Source organism: Grammomys surdaster, unplaced genomic scaffold, assembly GCF_004785775.1.
Source record: "Grammomys surdaster isolate TR1022 unplaced genomic scaffold, NIH_TR_1.0 194, whole genome shotgun sequence".
NCBI lineage: Eukaryota > Metazoa > Chordata > Mammalia > Rodentia > Muridae > Grammomys > Grammomys surdaster.
Window position 1 is genome coordinate 3,619,180 of NW_021604639.1, and position 24,745 is coordinate 3,643,924.

Sequence of the window (24,745 nt, forward strand, 5' to 3'; positions counted from 1 at the left end):
AGGGAGGGAGGGAAGGAGGGAGGGAGGGAGGGAGGGAGGGAGGGAATACACTTCCGTGTGGATTTTGGAAGCTTTTCCTAGGGCAAAAGGTACAAGAGCCAAGCCTAGCACAAATACTAAAAAGCATCCCACCCCTGGGGTGACAAGATTTGGAAGGAAATAAAAAACAGTTTAAAATTAAAAACATGCTCCCAAATTAATATGACATCTAAACTGCATGTTGGTTCATTGCTGAGGATGAAAATAAAATCAATCTCACTTTCTTTAATTATGACCCAGAAGGAAACAATTGTGTGTGTGTGTGTGTGTGTGTGTGTATGTGTGTGTGTGTAATTAAAATAACTGATTTCAGATTGCGAGAGTAAGGAATCTGGAAAACAGAACGAATTTCTCTAACTAGGTTTTAATTAGTCAGATTTTACAAAACAACTGAAGTCCCCATTAAGCACACGTGAAGGTAGTTTGTGACAAATGAGGCAATTTGGTGGCATCGGAAAGGACAAAGGCCAAATACAAGGTTCTGTCACTTTATTTCATTCTAATTTGTAAGTCCCAAAGGTCTCCAGTGAGTGTGACAAAGACCCTTAGACTTACACAGAAGACTCCTCTAACTGTGTGGGCATAGGGACTAGCCAGTCCTTTGGGGATGGAGGTCAAAGCTGACCTCAGCTATCATGGAATCCATTCTGTAGCTGGATGTGCATTGAGTCTGACAAGCTAGAACTGAGGACAACACCCTGTCAGCTTCACCTCAGGCATGATGTGGTTTCAGGGACATGAGGAAAGAAGGCAGAGACAATGGAAAAACTGAGCCCACTACATACCCTGGTCTAAGCCAGATAGGGAGGGACAGAACTGGTGGAGGGGGAGGAAGGAGGGAGGGAAGGAGAAAAAGGAGAAAGAGAGAGAGATCTACAAGCAATACTCAGAGCTAGAGACTCAAGCCAAGTGTGGGGTGCACAGTGCAGCCTCATCACTCTTCATATGGAGAATCTCAAGTTTGAGGTCAGTCCAGGCTACATAGCAAGATGGTGTCTCAAAACAAACAACAAACAGAGAGGACTCCTGAGACAAAGCTATGAGTAAAGGAAATCGGGGGAGAAAAAACAAACAAACAAAAGCAACAACAACAAAAAGGACATCCTAGGCGGAATGTCCATCAGAGAATATAACAGAGATAATGTCATTAAAAACTGTACATTCCAGAGAACAGGGCAAAAGACACATCTATAAACAAGCTCCAAGACCCAAAGCCACTCTTCCTTCTCTGTGAAGCTGAAAATACACAGGAATAGTACATTACCTTCTGCCACACACTGTCTGCCATTGCCCGTGTAGTTGGCCACACACCTGCAGCAGAAGCCAGTAGCATAGTCTCTGCACTCAGCATGGACAGAGCACTGGTGTCTATTGTTGGCACACGTCTGCTGGGAACCTGTGTTGTAGCTGAATACTGTTTGGAGAAAACAGAAGCATACCTGTCAAAGTTCTGCAGGTTCTCAGCTGAGAGGCATTTCAACACAGGTGCCCTTGAGCCAGCTGGACTCGCATCTACCTAAGACCTTCAAGGGGCCAAGCCAACCACAGCAGACTAAAGCCCATGACATGAGTGTGGCCATTTGGATAAAGACAAGGCTCTGTAACCCAGATCACTGATGTAAACAAGTCTAAAAGAAACTGACAAATCATGCTTAAAAACTGTCACAGTTCTTAAGTGTGCATATATATTATATACAGTGCAGCCCCATCACTATTCATATGGAGAATCTCGTTTGAGGTCAGTCCAGGCGACATAGCAGGATGGTGTCTCAAAAGCAAACAATGAACAGAGAGGACTCCAGAGACAAAGCTACGAGTGAAGGAAAATGGTGGAGAAATAAACAAACAAAAACAACAATAACAATATATTGTTGAATATATATATAATGAGTATGTATATATTATATTCCTATATACTCAAAAGCTATTATAGAAATACACACACAACGATAACAACAATTAAAGAAAAAGAGGCCATGAATTTGAAAGAGAGTAAGACAAGGGGTAAATATGGAGGGTTTGGAGGGAGAAAAGAAAGAGGGAAATGATGTAATTATTTTATAATCTCCAAAAATAAAATTTAAAATCAGCCAATCAGAAACAATCCTTCGATTACGTCTGAGATCCTTTGACCCAAGACTCAAAAACGATCCCTCTCTCCCTTAAATTTCCACCTCCTGAGTTTGTTTTATTAGACTCACAAACCTGCCTATTAAATTTAATGATCTAGCCAGAGCAAATTCATTTGGAATGAAGTTCAAAATCCCAAGAGGAGTGAACTTCTAGAAACAACAATAATCCTGTTTATAATTGACTTTACAAGTGAAGATCAAGATAAAAATGTATCCTCGGGTAGATTCTATTGGCTGCAAATACTTGGAACTTCCAGTGTGTACAAAGATGAGCTGTGACTGAACTGAAGGGCACCTGAGTAAACACTAGGTTTCGTGATTACATAAGATCCAGCCAGCAATCCCCTGTTGATGGGTCTGCTGTGTTCTGTGTATCTGAGGGCAACTACTTAAACAACACCAGAACATTACTGCAGGCTTTAGACAGCTGATGTTTCTAATAAACACAATGAAATAACTTGGAAAAGGGACAAAAAAAAAAGCCATCTGCCACAGATACATTTTGAGTTGAAGTCTGGGCTTCTGCGACTATCACCACCATTTGTTGTTGGGAGTAAACAAATATGACAGTTCCTTAAATGGTCGTTTCAGATATTTAGGAAGGGTAGGGAAAAACAGTGAGACTCAAACCTTAACACCTATAAGCAAACATAGACAATAACAGAATCAGAAGCTTCATGCTGCTGGTGAAGCCAGGGTCCCCCTTCTCTCCCCTAAATCCAGAGAACAGTGTTTATGAGGTAGAAGGCTGGAATCCATGAAATCATCTTTCCATCAAATAGCATCTTGGTCACTTCTGTGCCTCAGTAGTGAGCATAAATCCCCATCTTGCCCATTTTGGGTATTCAATATGGACAGACAGTAATGACTACCTAGCAGCTGGCATACTGCCATGAACAGACTAAATGTTTCTAAGAATTTTTATAATGTCCGCTACTAGAAAGAGTAAAGGGTCCTATGATACAATTAAAGGCTCTAATGACTCCATTTACTTGGGTCTTGATGGGACCTGGTAAGATGGCTCAGTAGTTAAAAGCACTTGCTGCTCTTTGAGGACCCAGGTTCGATTCCTAACAACCATCTGTAATTCCAGTTACCGGGGATCTGGTGACTTCTTCTGGACACCAGACATGCAGGTAAAACACACATACACAGAAAATAAAAATAAACAAATCTCTTTTTTTAAATGATTTCTCAATTGATATCCTATTTTTCTTCCCGTTTTCATGATTTAAAAATCTTCTGACAAATGTTGGGCAGTATTGGTACATACCTTTAATCCCAGAACTCGAGAGGCAGAGGCAGCAGATCTCTGTGAGTTCAAGGCCACACTGGACTAGAGTAAGATCCAAGACAATCAAAGCTACACAGAGAACATGTCTCCAAAAACAAAACAAAACAACTGGCAAGAAGCAACTTAGGGGAGAAAAGGGTTTATCTGGCGTATAAGTCCATTGTACAAGGAAGGAACTTAAAGAAGCCAGTCATGTCACAGTCACAATCAAGAGCAGAAAGGAATAAACACATGCACGCCTACTGCTCAGTCAGCTTTCTCCACTCTCACACAATCCAGCGCCCCAGGCAATGGAAGGGTGCAGCTCATTCGAAGCCTGGGTCTTCCTATATCCATCAAGGTAATTAGGCAACCACAGACACACCCATGGGTCAATCTGATATAGATATCTTTCTTTGACACTCTTTCCATGTGATTCTATATTGTATCAAGTTGACATTTAAAACTAACCATTGTGCCTCTGTGTGTGTGTGTGTGTGTGTGTGTGTGTGTATCTCAAGAAAAATAAAGGCACATTTTGAGAACTTATAATATTTAAAGAATGCTCAAGTAATTTTCCTCAAAATGTAGGAAACACTTGATACAATATGGTTGATTAGAATATATCACACTGTGAGTGCATGCGTAGTCATGAACCTCTAATCCCTGGAATCAGAAGACAGGCAGGCAGATCTGAGTTTGAGGACAGGGCTACCTTGGAAAAACCAAAACTCAGAAGGAAGAGGAGATACCACATTGAATAAAACTACAATTTAAGAGGGTCCGATGTACGTGTGTGTGCTCATGTGTGTGCATGTGAGTGTGTGTGTGCACACACACGTGTGCTTGTGTGTGGGGGGTAAGAGGGAGGGAGGGAGAGAGAGAGTTAGTTCTTTAGAAAGCAACTGCAACTGACAGGAGGAAAAATAATCAGTTGCTTGAATTCCAAAACCTAAAAGAAAAAATGTGAAAGAAAAGCAGCACAAAGAGCCAAGCAAACTTCTAGAATGTTTTTTCAGGTGGGCGAATACATCTCGGAAGTTGCAGAGGAGACACTTGAGTTCCAAAATATTCTAAGGACGTTCCTTTCTTCTCTTTTGGTTTTTAAGACAGGATCTTACTGTATCCCAGGCTAGAAGCTTCGATTCTCCTGATTCTGCCTCTTCAGTGTTGGACTAACAACACTCAATAATGATCTTTTTGGTTTTGGTTTTAGGTTTGTAGACAGGGTTTCTCTGCATAGCCCTGGCTGTCCTAGAACTCACTCTATAGACCAGGCTGTCCTCAGTTCACAGATATCCACCTGCCTCTCCCTCCCAAGTGCTGAAATTAAAGGTGTGTGCCACCACAGCCCAACCAACAATGACATTTTGAAAGAAAAAAAATGTATTAGCCAGATTACGGCAGTGCATGGGAAGCAGAGGCAGAAGAATCTCCATGAGTTCAAAGCCAGTCAAGTCTATGTTAAATCCCAGGTCATCCACAGCCACATAAATGAGACCCCTGTCTTAAAAGGACAATACATCTATCTGTCTGTCCATTTGTGTCTGTGTGTGTGTGTGTGTGTGTGTGTGTGTGTGTGTACAGTTTGGAGGAGTCATACCTCCCCTTCTACTGTGTGGGCTTCAGAAGATCTAACGGGTCATTAGTACCTTTACCTGCTAAGCCATCTTTCCCTGGCCCTGACTTTCTTTAAAACAGAATACATTATGAAGAATCTTGAAATGAGGCATACTCCCACTGTGTCTAGAAACAAATCTCTAATCCTAAAAGATCACTGGGTCACTCAGAAGTCATGGGATCTGTGCACCCATTGCTCTTCAGTGAGAACATTCAGCCCCTGTTCCCTCAGGCCATCTACTCCCCATAAAGTCTCCCCATGGGGAACATGACCCACCCTACACTAGCCAACTCCTGTCTAGAAACCAAGCAGACAAAAAAAAAAAATGTTCCACTTTGCAAAACGGGTATCTTACCAACTCCTGTTTCCTCTACTTCATCCACATCAATGACCTGAGGGTGCTGCTGGGGGAACCTCTGTACTGGCAGCTCGAAAGATCTGGTCCTCTCAGTGGGGATTCCATGGGGTCTCTCTGTAGCCTCGTAGCTAGGAGAGAGGATCCCAGGTACATTGTGTGGGTCAGGGTATCCCCTTCTTGGACTATGGGAGGGAGAGGGTGGGGTGGCCACATCCTCCAGGCCGAGATGAGAGGTTGCTAGGTCATAATCTTCATCCTCATAGTCTGCTCCATCATCGTCCAGGTCCAGGTTCACATCTGCAGGCACCACCCCCTTGGCAGTAGCAGGACTTCCAATCTCAAACACCCACACACCCTGGTGCCCAGCGTTGCTGCTCCTAGAGGCAAGGAAGGCATCTTGAGAATAGGCCACAGCACACAAGCGGCCCCCACTGACCAAGCAGGCAGGAGGAGCTTAGATAGCCTACGCCCATCTGAAAGGTGTGGCATGGGTCTACCCTTGGCAAGGGCTGCTGTCCAGGAGGGCAGCAGGGCCATGGATGGTCATCCCAGAGCTCATACAGGAAGGGACTATATAGTGAGACCGAGTCTAAATACACACAACGCCATGAAGAGCCTACCCTCTAGGGCCATCCCAGGATGCCAAAGACTCTCAATGCCACCAGTTTGTACTAGTCACAGTTTATGTGCCCCGTCTCATGAGGGGCCAGAGAGTCATTTCACCTCTACTTTCTTTTCATCGAATGGAGTAAAATCTACTTAGTTTTTTGGTTTGGCGTTTTTGTTTGTTTGTTTTGTTTTGTTTTGTCTTTTGAGACAGGATTTCTCTGTATACCAAGCTGTTATGAAACTCAATTTGTAGGCCAGGCTGGTCTCAAAGAGATCCATCTGCCTCCATCTCTCTAGTGCTGGGACTAAAGGCGTGTACCACCTTGCCTGGACACCTTGTTTTTTTGTTTGTTTGTTTGTTTTGTTGATTTTGTTTTGTTTTTAAGACTGGGTACCTCACTGCCCTGGGGTTCACTAAGAAGACAAGGATGGCTGGCAAAATGCCAGGAATCCATCCATCTCAACTTCCCAGGGTTGGATTTATGAGTAGATACCACCATGTCTGGCTTTTTATGTGGGTGTGGGAATAGTAGTCAGGTCTTGTTCCAACTGAACCATTTCTCTAGTCCTGTTGTGTTTTGGAGGTTTGTTCTGTTTTGTTTTGCTTTGCTTTGTATTGTTTTAGGATTTATTTTATTATTTATTTGTGAGTGTGTGTGTGTGTGTGTGTGTGTTTGTATGTACATGTACATGCAAGTTCCCAGAGAGGCCAAAAACGGGGGCTCAGATCTCCCTGGAGCTGGAGTTGCAGGTGGTTGTGAGCTACCAAATGTGAATACTGTAAACTGAACTGGAACGCTCTGAAAGAATTGCTGAGCCATCGCTCCAGCCTTCTGACATGCTTCTTTATAACAACCCAGGAAGAGTAACAGGGGTTTTTCTGAGCTTTGTGAGCTGTTCTAGTAAATTACTGATTCTGAGAATAGACAGGCTCGTTGACTTATAACAGTGTGGTCAGAAGCACAGGCACAGCTGTAGGACCTGGGCATTGGCAGCTGAGGTGGGGGCATCATATGAGACCAGACTGTATAGATGTGGTATCTTTATGGATTCCAGGTAGCTAGGTTGGTACCAGACCTGATCTAAACTATAAGTATCCAGAGAACTGGAGAATTGGTTGGTGCCAGGGACCCCCTTACACACACAATAAGGGGGACTGTGTATGCTGACAGTGCTCACACTCTGAAAAGGAAATGAGATTCAAAACCTGGAGGCAGTAAATATGCTAAATGCAGCCGAGTGACCCTAATCTCTAAGTTTTAACCCAGTATTTGAATTACTCTTGTGTATCTGTGATCAGAAGTATTTCTTTCAGAAATTATATAAAATGGTTTCTTAAAGCCACTTAAGAAACATAGTCACGGACTGGAGAGATGGCTCAGTGGTTAAGAGCACTGACTGCTCTTCCAGAGGTCCTGAGTTCAATTCCCAGCAACCACATGGTGGCTCACAACCATCTGTAATGGGATCCAATGCCCTCTTCTGGTGTGTCTGAAGACAGCTACAGTGTACTTATATAAATAAAAAATGAATAAATCTTTAAAAAAAAAAAAGCTGGGCAGTGGGCTCACGCCTTTAATCCCAGCACTTGGGAGGCAGAGGCAGGCGGATCTCTGAGTTCGAGAGTTCGAGGCTAGCCTGGTCTACAGAGTGAGTTCCAGGACAGCCAGGGCTACACAGAGAAACCCTGTCTCGAAAAACCTAAAAAAAAATAAAAAATAAAAAGAGAGAAACAGTCACATCATAGTCACTGTACAAAAATTAAATTAAGGGCTAGCAATGTAGCTCAATGATAAAAGTGCTCCCCCAGCATAACAAGGCCCTATGTTCAATCCTCAGTACCAATAAATATGTAAGTATGTGTACACATATGTATGTATGTACTGTATATACATATACATACACTAAGTCATAATACACTAAGTCATATGTTTTTTTGTTTTGGTTTGGTTTGGTTTAGTTTTTCTTTTCTTTTCTTTTTTTTTGTTTTGGTTTTTGGTTTTTGGTTTTTGGTTTTTCGAGACAGGGTTTCTCTGTGTAGCCCTGGCTGTCCTGGAACTCATTCTGTAGACCAGACTGGCCTCGAACTCAGAAATCTGCCTGCCTCTGCCTCCCAAGTGCTGGGACTAAAGGTATGCACCACCACCACCCTGCCAAGTCATATGTTTTTAAAAGTGAGAAGTACCTAAACTTTTCAAATGATACTCATTTTCTATGCTCATCTTTCTGGTTTTCTAAGTCATGGCCATGGCAGACATGTTTACGCCACAGAACAGGGCAAGCACTGTGCCTCAGGGCTTCTCCTAGTACATAAGTCAGTTATTCTGCATTTGTCAGCAGCACTTGGCAAAGGACAGGAACACATTAATCTAGACCTAAGAAGACAAAATGGGGAGGGGGGTAGGTTAAAGAGTATTGGGAGATGTAAGATTTTAACTCTTAAAAACCAGTCTGGGAGTCAGGCATGCTGTCTCATACCTGTAACCCCAGCACCTTGCAGGTGGGGACTGAGGGATCTGGGGTTCAAGGATCTGGGGTTCATCCTTCTCTATGTAAAAAGTTTGGGGACATCCTGGGCTATATGAGATCCTGTCTCAAAATACCTAAACAAAACAAAACAAAAACCCAATAATCTTGGCTAGCCCTCTCTTCTGTATAATATCCCACATCCCTTGCTTTTCTACACCAGCACTAAATGAGGCTTCACTGAGTGCAGTGAAGAACTGTTCTGCAACAGCGAGAGGAAAACCACTCTTAGCGTAGGTTCCTGGCAGAAGACAGGTTTAACTTTCCGTCATTTCTGACTTCAAACTCAGAGGACACAGTCAAGACAGTTTTGCATGAGGGTGCACGCTAAACAGCAAACTGTTGGGGCTAGAGAGATGGCTCAAGAATTAAGATCATTGGTAACTCCTCCAGGGAGTCTGGGTTCTATTCCCAGCTTCCGTGTGGTGGCTCAGAGCCATCTGTGACTTCAGTCTCAGGGGATCCAGTGCTTTTCTAGACTCCACAGGCACTGCATTTGTGTGATGCGAAATGCTCAGACACATAAATAAAGATGGAGACAAACCAACGACCTCTTCATGCTAATATATTCCCTAAGGCTCATCAGGAAGAAATACTGTTTCAACGTTTAAATATCTCTCTAGAAAATTTAAATCTATAAGAACATTCTCAGGTAATTTAATGCCTATCACATTTTGTTCGATAAAACAATACATAATAATATTATTATGGGGAATCTAATGAAGAAAAACAAATAAGGAATATGCGTACTTGGCCAAATTTTCAATTGATTCCCTGTCATTGGCAAATATGTTATAGGCGCCGTTGCTCTTCCACAGAAATCCTACTAGACCTTTGCTGAAGCCAACCACGGCGGGTACTTGGGTTTCATCCTTCTTTGAGAATGTTGTAAAGAACTGTAGACCATCTTCGGGATAGAGGAAAATGGCGTAGGAGCTGGAATTTGAGGAGGCCAGAACAGCCTGGAACGTGTTTCTCTGTGAAGATGAGTTAAAAGTCAGTTTCTAGCAACACAGTCACACTCTCAAAGCATGCCGTTCACTGGGCTCCTTGTAGAAAGGACAGTGGAGGGCCAGCAGTGCTCTACCTCACTCTCCTGAGATTTAGAACATAATATCTACGTGGAGAGTTGGATATAAGGACAAAACATGGCCTAGCTTGAGGACAGATGATGTAATAGAAATGCATGCACATGCTCCAAGTAGCTCAAATGAAGAAGTGTCCTGGGCTGGGTAGGGTCAGGGTAGGAGAGGCCCTTGATGATCAAGGCTCCACAGGAGGGCCTGAGGGCCTTCGATCAGAAGAAGGTCATGTCAAGGACAAAGGACAGTGAGTGCAAGATGTCATAGGCTTACAACATACCAGAACAAAGGAAAACGTATGCTCAAGGCAAATCTAAGAGTTTGGTACAAGTGCTGGAGAGGGTATACGGAGTTTTATCAGGTTAGTCCCAAGAGGCAAGCAAGAGCTCAGTACTCTGGGGTCAGGCAAGCTTCCAATTTTTCGAAGCATGTGAGCTATGCAGACCCACCACAGACTTCTCCAAAGTGTGTTCTGTGGAATGCTGTGTGTCCCATGGGGGACAGTGATAAAAGGAGATAAGGCCAAAAGTTTGGGGATTGTTCCATCAAATATTACTAAAGCAGCTTCTTTACTAAAGGACTTTCCTTCACTCAAGAGGAGCACATTGATCAGAACTTTGATCAGAACTTTGATATCTATCATTTCCCATTAATAACTTCTCTATAATTAGAAGCTATCTTCCCACTTTTTCTCAATTATAGAAGGAACACAGGTACCATTTCCCGGGCATATGTTTGCCATGGAGCAATCTCCTCAAATAACTGGCTTTCTCAATATCAGAGAGTCACAGAGATGATTTAGACAGCCCTTATAGATAAGCATCTGGAGGTTGCTGACCTGCATGCAGCAAGCAATTTATTGGACCTTTCTCTAGACTTCCTGTCTTGAGCAATAGCATAGGCATGTTGTCCACTGGAACAAGGACAAACCAGAAGCCCGAAGACTACAGCCAACATACCAGACCAGGTACCTGCATCTCCATGTGCGATACACTCACCTTGCCTTCCTCAGCAAAGCTCCCGCTGGGCCCTCCATAGGGGGCCACAGATTCCCAAGTGACAACCACCACACTGGTGGGCTGGAAAGAGACCTCTGGGAAGCCTCTCTGAACATACTCTGCTGCCATCTGAATAATGAAGGGGGATAAGTCTTCTCGATAATACACATTCCCCAGACCGCCTGTTGTGTCCAAGTCAGCCAGGAAAGGTGCTACTGAGCCGAAGCTGGGTGGGAAGGTTCCAGGTTGGGATTCTGTGGCTGGGGGTTCGCTCATGGCGATGATGCCATTTGTGGTGACCTGTAAGGAAGCAAGTGTGGTTAGAGAGAATGCAAAGGTGAACTCCTGACGTGAATGTTAGGGTTTGATTTTCTACATGACCTACACATTTTCTAGCTGGTGGTACCATTTTGAGAGGCTGTGGAACCATGAGTCACTGGAGCCTGGCTGATGGAAGGAGATCACCAAGGTCAGGCCTTTGCTCCTAGCTCCCCCTGCCTTGCTCTCTGTCCCCTAATCAGCCATCATGTGAACAGCCCCTGCCACAGGTTCTCATCACGCAGACTGTGCAGCTTCACAATGCTCTATGGTACCTTCCTCACTATGACGGGATAAAACCTCACCAGAACCATGAGCCAAAATAAGCCTTTCCTCCATTTAGTTGTTGCTATCAAGTTCTGGTGGTCACGGCAGCTGCAAAGACACAAATGTAACTAACACAGGAAGTGATCACTCCCTTACCGGATACTGTTGCAGCTGCCCATGGAACATAAAATAAACAGAATCGCAGAAAGAGGTGAATCTGACTGGCAAAACCAGCATTTGTCTTCCCAACATGATAGGCTGCAGGGAATGGTAGACAAGAATCTTAGGACACGATGCAGGGTGCCTGTTGTCACTGTATGGGCAGTATCTCAAATGTCTCAAGTTTCCTCTCTGTGTCCTCCTGACCAAAATGATGAGAGTAACAAAGATTTGTTGACTACCAGCGTTATCCAAATGATTAATTAACTCAACAAGGGCAGTAAGCCTTCCACACTGGGTCAGTGTTATACCACTGTAGGTACCAGAGAGGCTAGATACAGCCCCACCTTAAAGGAACCCACAATCCAAAGAAAGGGAAGGATAATGTGATAAAATGAATGTGTTAAGAGGTAACTGCCTAGTGTTGTTAACTACTGTGACTAGCTTAGTGCATAGTACCAGCTAACAGCATTAACAGTTCACCACTTTGTAGGTAGCATCTAACCCTTGGGAAAACACCAGAAGACTAGGTGTCACTGGTACCCATATTTTTCTAGTAGGAAAATTAAGTAAAGTAATTAACTCATCCAAAGTCACCATACATAAATAATATCACTGGAATTCTGCCTGAAAGATCTTGACTCCAAGGTCAATCATCTCAGGACTGCAAATATATCTGTCAGTAGAATTCCTGCCTGGCCACACCAGGCCTTGGGTTCAACTGCCAGCAATGTATGAACTGGGCTTGGTAGTATATGCTGGCACTGGGTAGGTGGGGGCAGGAGGAACTCAAGGTCATTCTGTGCTACTTAATGAGTTCAAGGCCAGCTTAATCATGGCATGTGTGGAGTTCTCAGAATCTTTTCTAGTTCTTATAAAGTATTTTCACTGCCATGTGTTTGAGAAGGCATGTGGAAGCCAGAGTTGGGTTGCTATTCACTTTTCATATTTATCTGGAGACAGATCTTTCATTCCCCAGAACCTGTTAATAAGGTTAGAGATGGTGGAGCTGATTCCAACCTAGGCTGGGAAAACAACAACAAACAAACAAAACAACAACAACAAAAACCTAGAGCTTTGGAACTCAACAAAAGTATCATTTATTTTTAATTAATAGATAAACTTATTTATTTAATTATTTATTTACTGGAGCCCTGGGAGTCGGCTTTAGGGCTTCACACTTAGGTGCTGACCCACTAAACTATATACTTCCAGCCTCCTGACCTTGAACTTCTGACCCTCCTGTCTTTACCCAACAAGTGTTATAGGTACACACTATCACCTCCAGTTTATGCTATGTGAGAGAATGGAACCAAAGACTGTGTATGCCAGGCAAGCCTTCTACCCACTGAGCTATATTTCCCAGTCCCAAAACCATCTCTTTTTATAAGTGTCATGGGCTATTAATTTCTCAGGTAACATATTTTCCATCACATGGCAACAGTAAGACTCTTCCAGAATAAATTGACAGTCTGCAGGGATGGCAATCATGCAAGAGGCCTCCTGCAGCCCAATTCACGACATCCAACTTCCCCCAGCACAAACATCCCAACCGCTGTGATGGGGGAGCGTGGGAAACTACTCACTTTCTCAAGCAGATGCCAGGCGTTGGCAGTGACTGGCTGCCAGTAGGAAGCAATCCCATGGAGACCACATATAGACAGCTCCCTTCCACAAGGCTATTTTCCAAAGAAAATTCAAAATCATCTAACAATCCTGAAAACTCTCCTAGTACCATCTATTCTTTGGAATCTGGGCACTGGAATGATTCTATTTTCACAAGGAATGCTTGCCTTAGAAATCAAATTTCATGCAAGGCCCTTGGGTGACTATTTGTCACCAGATCACATAACTCTCCTTGGTATCATTACTGGGAAAGCTGTTTCTTCGGCCAATTTGACCTTCAACTCAGACATCTGTGAGAATGAAGAAAGCCAGACTCAGAGAGAGATGCTATAAGGAGCTAAATAACCTGGTTTCTGATGATCCCTAACTTCAGGCCTGTCCCTTTAAGTTTTTTGGTTTTTTTTGGTGGTGGTGGTGGTGGTGGTGGTGGTGGTGGTGGTGGTGGTGGTGGTGGTTGTTTTGGAAATATGTCAAAGAATAGCCAGCTTGTGAAGCAATGTTTCCCCCTGTTAGGCATGAAGCTCCCCACCCAGTCAGAACCATGCAGCTGGCCATGGCTGCATTCTCCCACCTGTAGCAACTGTAACACTTGCGAAGTATCTTGGTGTTGGTTTGTTTGTTTTGGAGAGGGCTAGCCTAAAACTAAATATGTAGCAAAAGATGACCTTGAACTTCTATCCTCTTGCCTCCATCTCCCAAATGATATGATTACGGGCCTGAGTCTGCTTGCCAGTTTGGTTCCTTTGCCTTTCTCCTTTCCTAAAGTCCCAGCATTCCCAGTGCTGACACCTGGGTTCCCGGGACTGGCCCATCCAGTCCTTCAAGCAGCTACTCATCACCACAGACTCCTTTCACAGACTCCTTAAACTTCACTCCTCCTCCCACACTCTCTGCCTCCTGTTCCCTTAAGCCCTGTTTGCAGGCCCTTGCCCTATGCACTCAGCAACCAGGGGTCAGTGACTCTTTGTCTTAGTCACCACCACCACTCCAAAGCTTAATACAGCACTTAATGTCCCCTCCAGCTTCTTGACTTCCTCCAGAGTACAAGACAGGGACAAGATCTGTGCATGCAGGCTGCTTTGGAAATGGCTGGAGTGAGCCCCCACTGAGTCACACAGACCAGAGAATGGCAGCCCTGTAGTCCCTCAGAGCACACAAGGGAACTAACCCATGGGGCGAGGTTCCATTTACAGGGTTCCTGGCACTGCATAAACTGAGTGTGGTAATCTCATCCACTGGGAGCTAGAGTCAGGAAAATCAGTAGTTCAGAGACATCCTCTGCAACATAGAGTTACAGGCCAGCCTGTGCTGTCTTTAAAAAGAAAAAAAGTCTTAAGAAAGATGTATATACATGAAGTACAATGTGGCTAGATTCTGATTTAAGCCAGTCACTGAAAAGGAAAAAAAAAAAAAAAAGAAGAAGCAAAGTGTGTTGACTCTCAGGAGGAGAGGCAGGTGGGTCCCTTTGAGTTCAAAACCAGCCTGGTCTATATAGCAAGTTCCAGGGCAGCCAAGGCTACACAGCCAGACATTGCTCAGGGTGAGCAGCAGGGGGAAACAGATAGAGATGGAGAGAGAGGAATTACAATACTTAGATGTAATTGTGATTTTTCTTGTTTTGTTATTTTGTTGTTGTTGTTGTTTTGAGACAGGGTTTCTCTGTATAGCCTTGGTTGTCCTGAAACTCACTTTATAGACCAGGCTGGCCTCGAACTCAGAAGTCTGTCTGCCTGCCTCTGCCTCCCAAGCGCTGAGATTAAAAGTGTATGCCACCACTGCCTGGCCCGTTTTGTTATTTTTTATAGGGTCTTTTTGAGATACATTCCAAAAATATTTACAAGGAAATAAAATGCTTAAGATTTGCTTTAAAATAACCCAGTGTGAGATGGAGATGGGGATGCGACAGACACCTGGGGTTATGAATGAAGCAGTGTTAGTCACAGGTTGATATTTGTTGAAGCTGAGTAATGGAGATGTAGGAGTTCACTCTGTTTTATTTTTAATGTTTGGAAATCTTCTATAATAATCTTAGTTTCTCCAAAGAGATAAGTGCTGTGTGGCCTTTCCTGGGGACACATGGTATTCATGGGCAAGTGAGAGTGCTCTGCGGGGAAAGGCATGTGCCGCCAAGCTGGAGGACATCAGTCTCATCCACAGAAGCCACAAGGTAGAAGGAAAGAAAAAAGACTCCTACAAGTGGTCCTCTGGCATCTATGTGTGCTGTGGCACACGCGCACACACACACACACATGCAAGTGTAATAATAATAATTGTAAAACATTTAGTTAAGAAAAAACCTATGGATTTCTGAGTTTGAGGCCAGCCTGGTCTACAGAGTGAGCTCCAGGACAGCCAGGGCTACACAGAGAAATCCTGTCTCAAAAAACCAAAAAAAAAAAAAAAAAAAGAAAGAAAAAAGGAAGAAAAAACCTGTTTCAAAGTGTTCCTTTTGGCAGCACATATACTAAAATACAGAGATTACAGAGATCAGCATGCCCTAGAGATGACATGACAAACTGAAGTGTTCTATGTTTTAAAATAGTCATAAAGGGGCTGGAGACATGGCTTAGTGCTTAGGAGGACGTACTGCTTTTCCAGAGGACCCAAAGTTTAGTTCTAGCATTCATGTCAGGTAGCTAACAATTCCAGGCCCCGGGCACTTGATGCCTCTGGGACTCCAGGGGCACCTGCACTCATGTGCACGTATCCACATGTAGATACATACTCATAAACAGAATTAAAAATAATAAATTGAGACAGGACCTCACTATGTAGCCCTAGCTGGTCTAGAACTCACTCTGTAGATTAGGATAGGTGGGAACTCGTAGAGATCCACCCACCCCTGTCTCCTGAATGCTGGGGTTAAAGGTATGCACCACCATACCAGGCTAAAAAAATTAACATTTAAAAAATATAAACTAAAGCTGTGTGATGGTAGTATACGCCTTTAATCCCAGCACACAGGAGGCAGAGGCAGGCAGATCCCTGTGAGTCTGAGGCCAGTCTGGTCTACAGAGTGAGTTCTAAGACAGCCAGAGCTACATAAAGAGGCCTTGTCTCAAAAAGCAAAAACAAGAAATATTTTTTCTGCTCAGATAGGGCAGTAATAGACTGAAGAAACTACTCCTTCTACTAGGAAATGTTGGCAGGTTCATTGTGACTTCCGCAGACTTAACTATCCCTGGATTGTTCTGCTTGGTTTTTTTGTTTTTTTTTTTTTTTTGGTATGGTCAGGTATTCTGTAAGTCCCTGTTCAATGAAGGCAAGGGACGTGACAGCCCCAGAGGAAACTGCTTCACAACAATAATGAACAGGATTATTCAACAATAATGAACAGGAATAAAGTTCAGAAACCAGGGCAAGTAGATAAAGCCAACACTAAAGATCAATCAGGAGTTGACCTTGGTCTTTGATTTTTTGTTTTTCAGCTACAATGAGGTATAATGGACCCCCCAAAAGCATATAAATATGACATATAAACTGAAATGACTAGCCATCAAGCTTCCTAAGAAAGGACAGACATGTGGGGCGCATGGACCACACAGGGACTCAGAGGCCCAGAAAGAAGTGGGGTAAGGGGTGGGGAGCAGCCATAAACCTAAACATACACAGCCAACTAAGATCTCACAAGCCTGCCAAGAACACACCATGGCACAGGGCATTCTCTTCAATAAGCAGTGCCAAGGAAACTGGATATGCCCATTTAAAGTAATAAGGATGGATTCCTTATTTTATGGCACCCACAAAATATTAACTGGAAATGGGTTAAAAGATTTAAACGTAAGGCCGAAAAAAAAAAAAGTCCAAACATAACGAAGAGTCCCTTGACATTGGTCTTACAGTAAATGTTGGGGCCCTGGCACTCAAAGCACAAACACAGAAGCAAAAATAAATAAGAGGTGGACATCGCTGCTTGGCATTCCTTCCCACCCAGGCCTTCCTCCTAGCCCCCCCCCCCCCCAGCCCCAGAATCAGGCATGTCATTTGCCCTGGGCTAATGAGCAGATGGCTGTGGCAAAAGCAATGCCTGTTGATAAAGTTCATCAAAAGTCACATAGTCCTGTGGCGTTCTAGAACTGCTCCAGAGTCTAGAAAGAAACTGATATTAACAAAAGCATTGTGCAGCAGACACCAATGAGTGTCCACCATGTCCGTGATGAAGTCTGGGGATACAGCTCAGTTGGTAGAAGGTTTGCCTACCATGCACCGAGCCCTGGCTTTGCCTTCCAGCACTGCATGCAACAGGTGCAGTGGTATAGACCTGTAATTCCAGGACTTGGGAGGGTAAACAGATGAGGAGCAGAAGTTCAAAGCCAGCCACAGCTACTACGTAGAGAGTTCCAGGTTAACCTAAACTACACGAGACCCTTTCACAATAAACCCAAACCGGGGCTGAAGAGGAGCATAGAGTAAAGTGCTTGTCACATGGGCAGGGAGGGGACGAGACAATCTCTGGAAGATCTCTGGGCAGCAGCCAGTCTAACATACAGCGTTGAACGAGAGATCTATCTCAAGCAAGCTGGGAAGTGAGGTCCCATACCTGAGCTTGTCCTGATTTCATGTGTACCATGGCATGCATGTACACCATTCATACATATGAACACCCATGTGTACACATACATGCAAAGATTTAAAAAAAAAGCAAAAACAAAACACCAAACACCCTAGTTTGAGCATGTTTTTGAGAAAATCCATCTGAATCACAGAATAACAATAAGGATGTTATATTGTTATTGAAACAGTCACTGAGTTACTAAATGAATGGAAGCCTGGCCTTTTTTGCCTTCATTTGTCTGTACTCTGCCTGAAGATATGGAGACCAAGTCAATATCTTTAACCTTTTCTCTTGCATTCCTCTGAATTTCCACATTAACAGACCCTCTTGGGGCAGGGCCCTTCCTCCAATCCCTCCACCCCCCACCCCCAGCCCCAGAGGAGGGGAGCTATCTATGGCTAGAGCAGGCAAGCGTTTGGTAGGAGTGAGACTGACTCACAGAACCAAAGTGAATATCATGATCAACAAGCTCACACCTACGTTGGTGCTGTTAAATTACAGAACTCCTGCTCCCCGCTCCAACTCTTTCTCTGTTGAATCTAAAGCTCACATCAGCACCTAGAAGGTAGAGGCCCCAGTACCCTTTGTCTGTCTCTCCTCCCAGTGTGGCCATGTTGACTAAACCTCCTTTCTCTACCTTTTAGCATTACTAAAATCTCTTTGATTTACGGTGGATGGGTGGCTCAGCTTTTTGGAACTGCTGGAGCCCTCTTGCCCTGAAAATTCCAGTGGCAACTTAACTCAAACTAACAAAACATTGCCTAAGAAAGATGGTTGATGACTTTGTATTATGGAGTAAAAATGAATCCGCTGAAAGCCATCCACTTCCATCGTGTGGACCAATGCAGGTACTGCCCTAGAAAGTGCAGGTACTGCTCCTGCAGGATTTAACTCACTCAGCCTCACACACACCAAATGACCTGGCTTTTCATCACCTGTCCTGGAATAATCCATGTCGATTATATCACACACACACACACACACACACACACACACACACACACACGCCCTACATCAGCAACAGCTGGAACCACTCAAGTCTAATTGTTTCAACTCAACTGCAGAGGAGGTGGTCAGAGCCACTTGGAATGGAAGGGTGCTTCCTGTTTTAAAAGCATTTCCTGTCTCTTTTCCAACATTAATGTGAACATACAGACCCACGAATCACTGAGAGCGGTCTTTGCAGACGGTCAATGGAAGGAAATCATGTCAGATTCCACATAAATGCACAGAAGAGAAGAGGGCTGACATGCATCTTTCTTGGCTTAAAGGCAACTAGTGGCAGTCCCCAGGACAGCCTACAATCCTTGGGGGTAGGGGGTGTCAGTGGGGAAGGCCTTCTCCAAAACACTGTGGTCAGAGAATGCTTGAGGTAGACCCAAATAAGAAACAGAGTGGCCTCAGAAACACTAGTGGCTGCCCGGAGTAGACAATGAAACTTGAAGAGAGCAGGACGCCCTGGGTGGGAGATGGTGGGAACTCGGGCTCAGATAGTTTACAATAAATAATGGCAAAGGAACAAAGGCGTCTGGAGTGTGTGCTGAGTGTGAGGTCCTTGCCTTTGGCTGTGCTACATTTGTAAACGTTTAACATAATGGGCATTGCATTTCAAGGCTGATATTCGCACATATGTAACGGAGAACCGACAAGCCCTTAACTGAACATGTTCACACAGCCACTGGGTGAAGCAGCAGTTCACATCTGCAGAAAGCATATCCAGACAGCTTTCTGGTTTTTTTATGTAGCTGCTTAGTTTAGGGACATTGAGCATAAAAGTGGAGGTTGTGGGGGGTGGGGGTGTCACATTCCCAGCTTTAAAAAAAAAAGCTAGAAAATGGGAAGGGCCCATGAAAAGAAAAAGCATAGGAAAACAAGTCTAGGAAATAACCAAATCTACTTATAATAGAGGTGGAAATTGATTTCAGAGGTAAATCTGGGGCCTAACTGTCTGTCTGAGCACAGGCACTTAGACCCTTCAGCTCAGGAGCACTGAGTCCTCACTTGGGCCCATAAGGTACCATCAGGGTCCTCATTTCATGTCTGTGTCCTTCACTTCGGCTCATACCTGCTCGACTCTGCTCCGTGATCCATCCCATCCCCCTTCAAGGCTTAAAGCACTGGGATGGGTCCTCCTCTTAAACCTGCAGCCACCTTCAGTTCCCAGGGGAGAACATCTCAATATAGCCTCCGTCCACTCTCAGAGGAGGACAGTTATCCATGAGGGTGAGGCTGCCCCCTGGAGTCAAAGTGAGCAGCTCCCTAGGAACATTTTGTCCCCTCAAGCAATAAGAACTTCTTTGAGACCACCAAGCAATAAGTACTTCCTCAGGACCACTTAGCAATAAGTACTTTGTTGGGTCCACCTTTGAGTATCCAGAGTTGAGATGATGATAAAGGAGCCTACACCGTTCTTGGTCATCAAGCTGGTATATCAAGACAGGTGGCCGAGCTTCACTAACTAGGGCTGCCAAAGCCCTGGCTTTCACCCTAAAAGCTCCAGCTACTGTACCTTCCTGTCTGTAGCAGTTATTGCTCAACAATTCATTACACCTTGTGAGGTGGGTAGAGCATCCCCTTCACTCTTGGCTTGAGGGGAAAAAAAAAATCAACTTCAGCTCTTCACTTGCCTGAGACCAGACACTAGAAGCGCAGAACACTCCAGTACTCCAGATTGCAAATGTTTTTCATTAACCCATGAGCCAGAGAAAATGGCTCTGACTTAAATTAGAAATAGAAACAAAGGGATTACCAAATAAAGACAGGGACAGCCCCGGGTTACAGTCCCCATTTGGTTTTGTTTTATTTTGTTTTGTTTTTTCAACCTAACCCAGCTGTGTCTAATGAGAGATTTTTAGATAGCTTGCTCATCTCTTCTGTGACAATCTCTACCAAGGATAATTATCTGACACACATATTGCTAGCCAGGCATGGGGGAGGGGGTGCATCTCTGTAAACTCCCCACTAGGGAAGATGAGGCAGGATGAGTACCATGAGTTCGAGACCAGCATGGGCTACATAGTGAGTACCTCCCAATTGGGCCACGAATGAAACTCAAAGGTTGAAGAGTCAAGGTCTTTACATCTTAACCATCAAAGAAGAGATGACAAGACACTGGAAAAATGGCTCAGCAGATAAGGCCAGTCACTGCCTGCTCTTCCAAAGGACCTGAGTTTGGTTCCCACCACCCACAGAGTGGCTCACAGCCATTTTAAAGTCCAGTTTCAGATCTGATGCTCTTTTTACCTCCACAGGCACCAGGCACTCATGTGGTACCTATATATACATGAAGGCAAAACGCTCATACACATAAAACAAAACAAATCAATCTAGAGAGGTGCGGGGAGGGGGTGGGGACTGTTACCTTTATCCTTCTACCTCTAGAAGACCAGGGGGAAAAAAGGCCCTGTGTAAACCCTAATCTCTAGGCAAAGCTGTGTGTTTTCCCACCACTAGGGTGCAGACACCAGGACCTTACCTGGGAACCTGTTACCACAAGAGGTCCTTAATTCAAGCTTCAGCATGAGGAGGCAAGAGCTCCACACTTGACGCTTTATACTTCTTGTCTTCCCAAGAGGCTCCCCCGCCAACCCCCCTCCCATACACACACCCAATGGGAAAAGGCTCTTTCTGCATTATTTTTCATGCAAGGTTGCGCAAGGCCATTTCCAGCATGTGTGTGATGGACTTTAAGCATATTGTTCCCCGTCCCCAGCCTTGCTACCCCCCAACCTCTCACCCCTTACTCTTCTCTGTTCCCTAGACAGTTTTGCTTCTGATTCATGTTTGCAATGTCATCACCTGAGAGGTGAAGGCAGGAGTACAAGGCTTTGAGGTTATCCTTAACTACGTACTGAGTTCAAGGGCAACCACCACGAGTATATCAGTCCCTGTCTTGAAAAACTTAAACAGTTCAATTAGTATGATAAGGATGCTGCCCTAATTGGGTGGTAAACATCGTAACCACAGTGCCATGGGAGGAAAACGTGCATATGGTTAACAGGTAGGGATCACAGTCCGGATCACAGTCAGGCCCTAAGGAAAATCCGGGCATGAACTCAAGGCTGAAAACTGGAGGCAGAGACCATGGAAGAACATTAATTACTGGTTTCCTCCCCGTGCCTTGCTCAGTTTGCTTTTTTATACAACTCAGAACCACCTGCAGTGGGCCATCCCAGTCAATCACTAAACAAGAAAATGTCTCACAGACATTCCCATAGGTCAATCTAATGGAGACAATTCCTCAACTGAGGTTGCCTTTCTCCAAATAACTCTAGTTTGTGTCAAAATTAACTAGAAAATTATCCAAACATGAAGGAGTAAAGCCCATGTACATTCTACAGCATGGATGAATTCTGCAAACATTGTGCTGCGCCATTAGAAGTCACCCATGAAAGGCTGTACAATCCATTTCTCTGAAACGTCCAGAAGGGGAGAAAACAGACTGGGATTCTGGGAGGAGAAACAGAAATTGACTGTTAGACACAGGACTTGCCTACGGGCTGATAAAAACATTCTAGATATAATAATAGATATCTATAGTGGTTGTGCCATTCTCTGAACAGACTAAAAGCCATTGAATTTTTATTTTTGCTTTGTTTTTGAGACAGAGCTTCCTCATATAGCCCAGGATAACCTCAAACCCTTCCTCCTTCCTCAGCCTTCTGAGTGCTCAGATCAACATAGTGTGCCATTGTATCATCCTTGGCGTACACTTTATTTATTGAAGGGGACACCCATGTGCCGTGGATGCCTGTGGAGGTTGAAGGACAATTTTCAGAAGTCAGTTCCCTCCTCTCATCATCTGGTTTCAGAGATCAAATTCAGATTATCAGTCTTGATGGCAAGAGCCCTTTCTGGCCCAAACCACATATATTTTTGAAGGGTAGCTTTTTGACAGGTATATTGGCATTTTTGACAGGTGTAGTAGGATTATAGAATCCTAGCACTTAGAAAGTAGATGCAGGAAGATCAGGAGTTCAAAGCCAGCTGCAGGTACATGGTGAATTAAATACCAGCCTGCATTACCTGGTACTCTTATCTCAGAAAGGGGGAGGCAATATGATTTTCTGGAACATGAATTCTATCTCAATAAAGCTGTAACTTAAAAAAAAATAGAAGTCAGCCATACTGGCTCAAATACTTAGGATGCTGGGGCATAAGCATTGCCATGAATTTTAAGCCATTCTAGGCTACATAGTAAGTCCCAGGCCAGCCTGGACTATAGAACGAGACTGTGTCTCAAGAAACAAAACAAATAAAAAATATTTAAGGTTGTCAGGGATATATAAAACAAGGGAAAAGAGAGGTACACAGGGCTCAGAAGAGGGCTCAGTGGGCCAAGTGTTTGGTGCACAAACATAAGGACCCTAGTTCAGATCCCCAACACCACAGAAAAAGCTGGAACTGACAGCTCCCGCCTGTAACCTGGTATCATATTTGAAGGGGTCACCCTTGAGACAGCAGGAGGATCACTGTAGTTTGCTGGCCACAGCTTAGTCAAAACTTCATTTTTCACTGTGCTAAAAAGTTCTTTAAAGGGTTGGAGAGATGGCTCAGCAGTTAAGAGCACTGACTGCTCTTCCAGAGGTCCTGAGTTCAAATCCTAGCAACCACATGGTGACTCACAACCATCTGTAATGGGGTCTGATGCCCTCTTCTGGTGTGTCTGAAGAGAGCAATGGTGTACCCATAGACATAAAATAAATAAATCTTTTTTTAAAAAGGCTCTTTAAAAATGAAACATTGAGTGTATAGCTAGCTTGCAAATTAACTTTATTACTTTATTTTGCTTTTTGGGTTTTTTTTGTGTGGAAATGGGACTTGAACCAAGAACCTTATGCATGCTAGGCAAGCAGCAGACCCCTGAGCTATCTCCTCAGTGCTTCCAAATCTAAAGGATAAAAAAATTTAACCTGAATGCTTTCAGAATAGGATCCAATAACCACTTCCAGGAAATGCCATAACAGAATAACAAGTTAGACTTTAGGACAAAGAAACAGTGGAATGCAGGCCTAGAACATTCTGCAGGACAAAAGGCAGTGATTCTTTAACAAGCGTGAACAAAGGGGGAGACACAAGAGCTTGTTTCTGAATCTTTGGCTTAATAAAGTTTGTAAAGGGCAGCTTTGGGAATATTTAAGAACTTTTTTCTTTGATTTTTTTGTGTGGTTTTGTAGCGGTTTTTTGGTTTTTGGGTTTCTTTGGTTGTTGCTGCTGCTGCTGTTGTTTGATTTGGAGGTTTTGTTTTATTAGTTTTTTTCAAGACAGAGTTTCTTCCTGTATTTGGATGTCCTGGAACTTGCTCTGAAGAACCAGGATAGCCTTGAACTCATAGAGATCTGCCTGCCTCTGCTTCTTGAGTGCTGGGACTAAAGGTATGTGCCACCCCCACCCCAACCCCCACCCCACCCCCACCCCAGTCTCCTCCTAGATATTCAAGAATTTTTAAGCAACTTTGTGGTAAAGAATTAGTGATCTGGTTACGTATGGAATTAGTATAATGGTTTGTATTGCTCTGGGGGGGCAGTTGTATTGATTTGTTTTGGTTTGGGTTTTTTTGTTGTTGTTGTTGATAATGATGGTTTTTGTTTGTCTTTTGTTTTGTTGTTGTTTTTACTTTGAATCTGAATATCAAAACCTTATTTCTCAAATTGAGAAATAATACTAGCTCTTTCATGTAATCCCAGCATTTGAAGACTGGAATCAACCCTTAAGTTAAAAAAAAAAAAAAACAACACATATTTAAAATTCTGGTCTCTCCCTCTCTTAGTATACTGACCTCCATATTAAACATCAACTGACTCTGGTCCTTCTCTGGACAGCCATTCCTTCCAATCTGTCCCCCCCCAAATAACATATCAGCTATACATGGAGCTGGAGAGATAGATTACTCAATGGTTCAGAGCACACACTGATTATGTAGAGTTTGGTTCTCAGAACCCATGTCAGGCAGCTCATAACTATCTGTAATTCCAGCTGACACCCTCTTCTGGCCTCTGAGGGTAACTGCACTCACTAGCACACACATACACACAGACACACACACACACAACTAAGAATAAAATAAATCTTTTAAAAACTCATCAACAGGGCTGGAGACATGGCTCAGCAGTTAAGAGCACTGACTACTCTTCCAGAGGTCCTGAGTTCAATTCCTAGCAACCACATGGTGGATCACAACCA

At 43.9% G+C, this 24,745-nt stretch overlaps 1 protein-coding gene across 2 annotated transcripts in view; it reads right to left on the reverse strand.

The window, feature by feature from the left end:
• The window catches only part of Nid1 (nidogen 1), a 73,751-nt gene that overhangs the window by 37,896 nt on the left and 11,110 nt on the right, over positions 1–24,745 (reverse strand). For both annotated transcript variants that reach the window (XM_028769925.1, XM_028769924.1), the window contains exons 2-5: positions 10,639–10,938; positions 9,309–9,535; positions 5,421–5,800; positions 1,304–1,453 (exon numbers count right to left, since the gene is read on the reverse strand). In XM_028769925.1, coding sequence (XP_028625758.1) covers positions 1,304–1,453; positions 5,421–5,800; positions 9,309–9,535; positions 10,639–10,938 — 1,057 coding nt within the window. The remainder of the gene's footprint in view (positions 1–1,303; positions 1,454–5,420; positions 5,801–9,308; positions 9,536–10,638; positions 10,939–24,745) is intronic.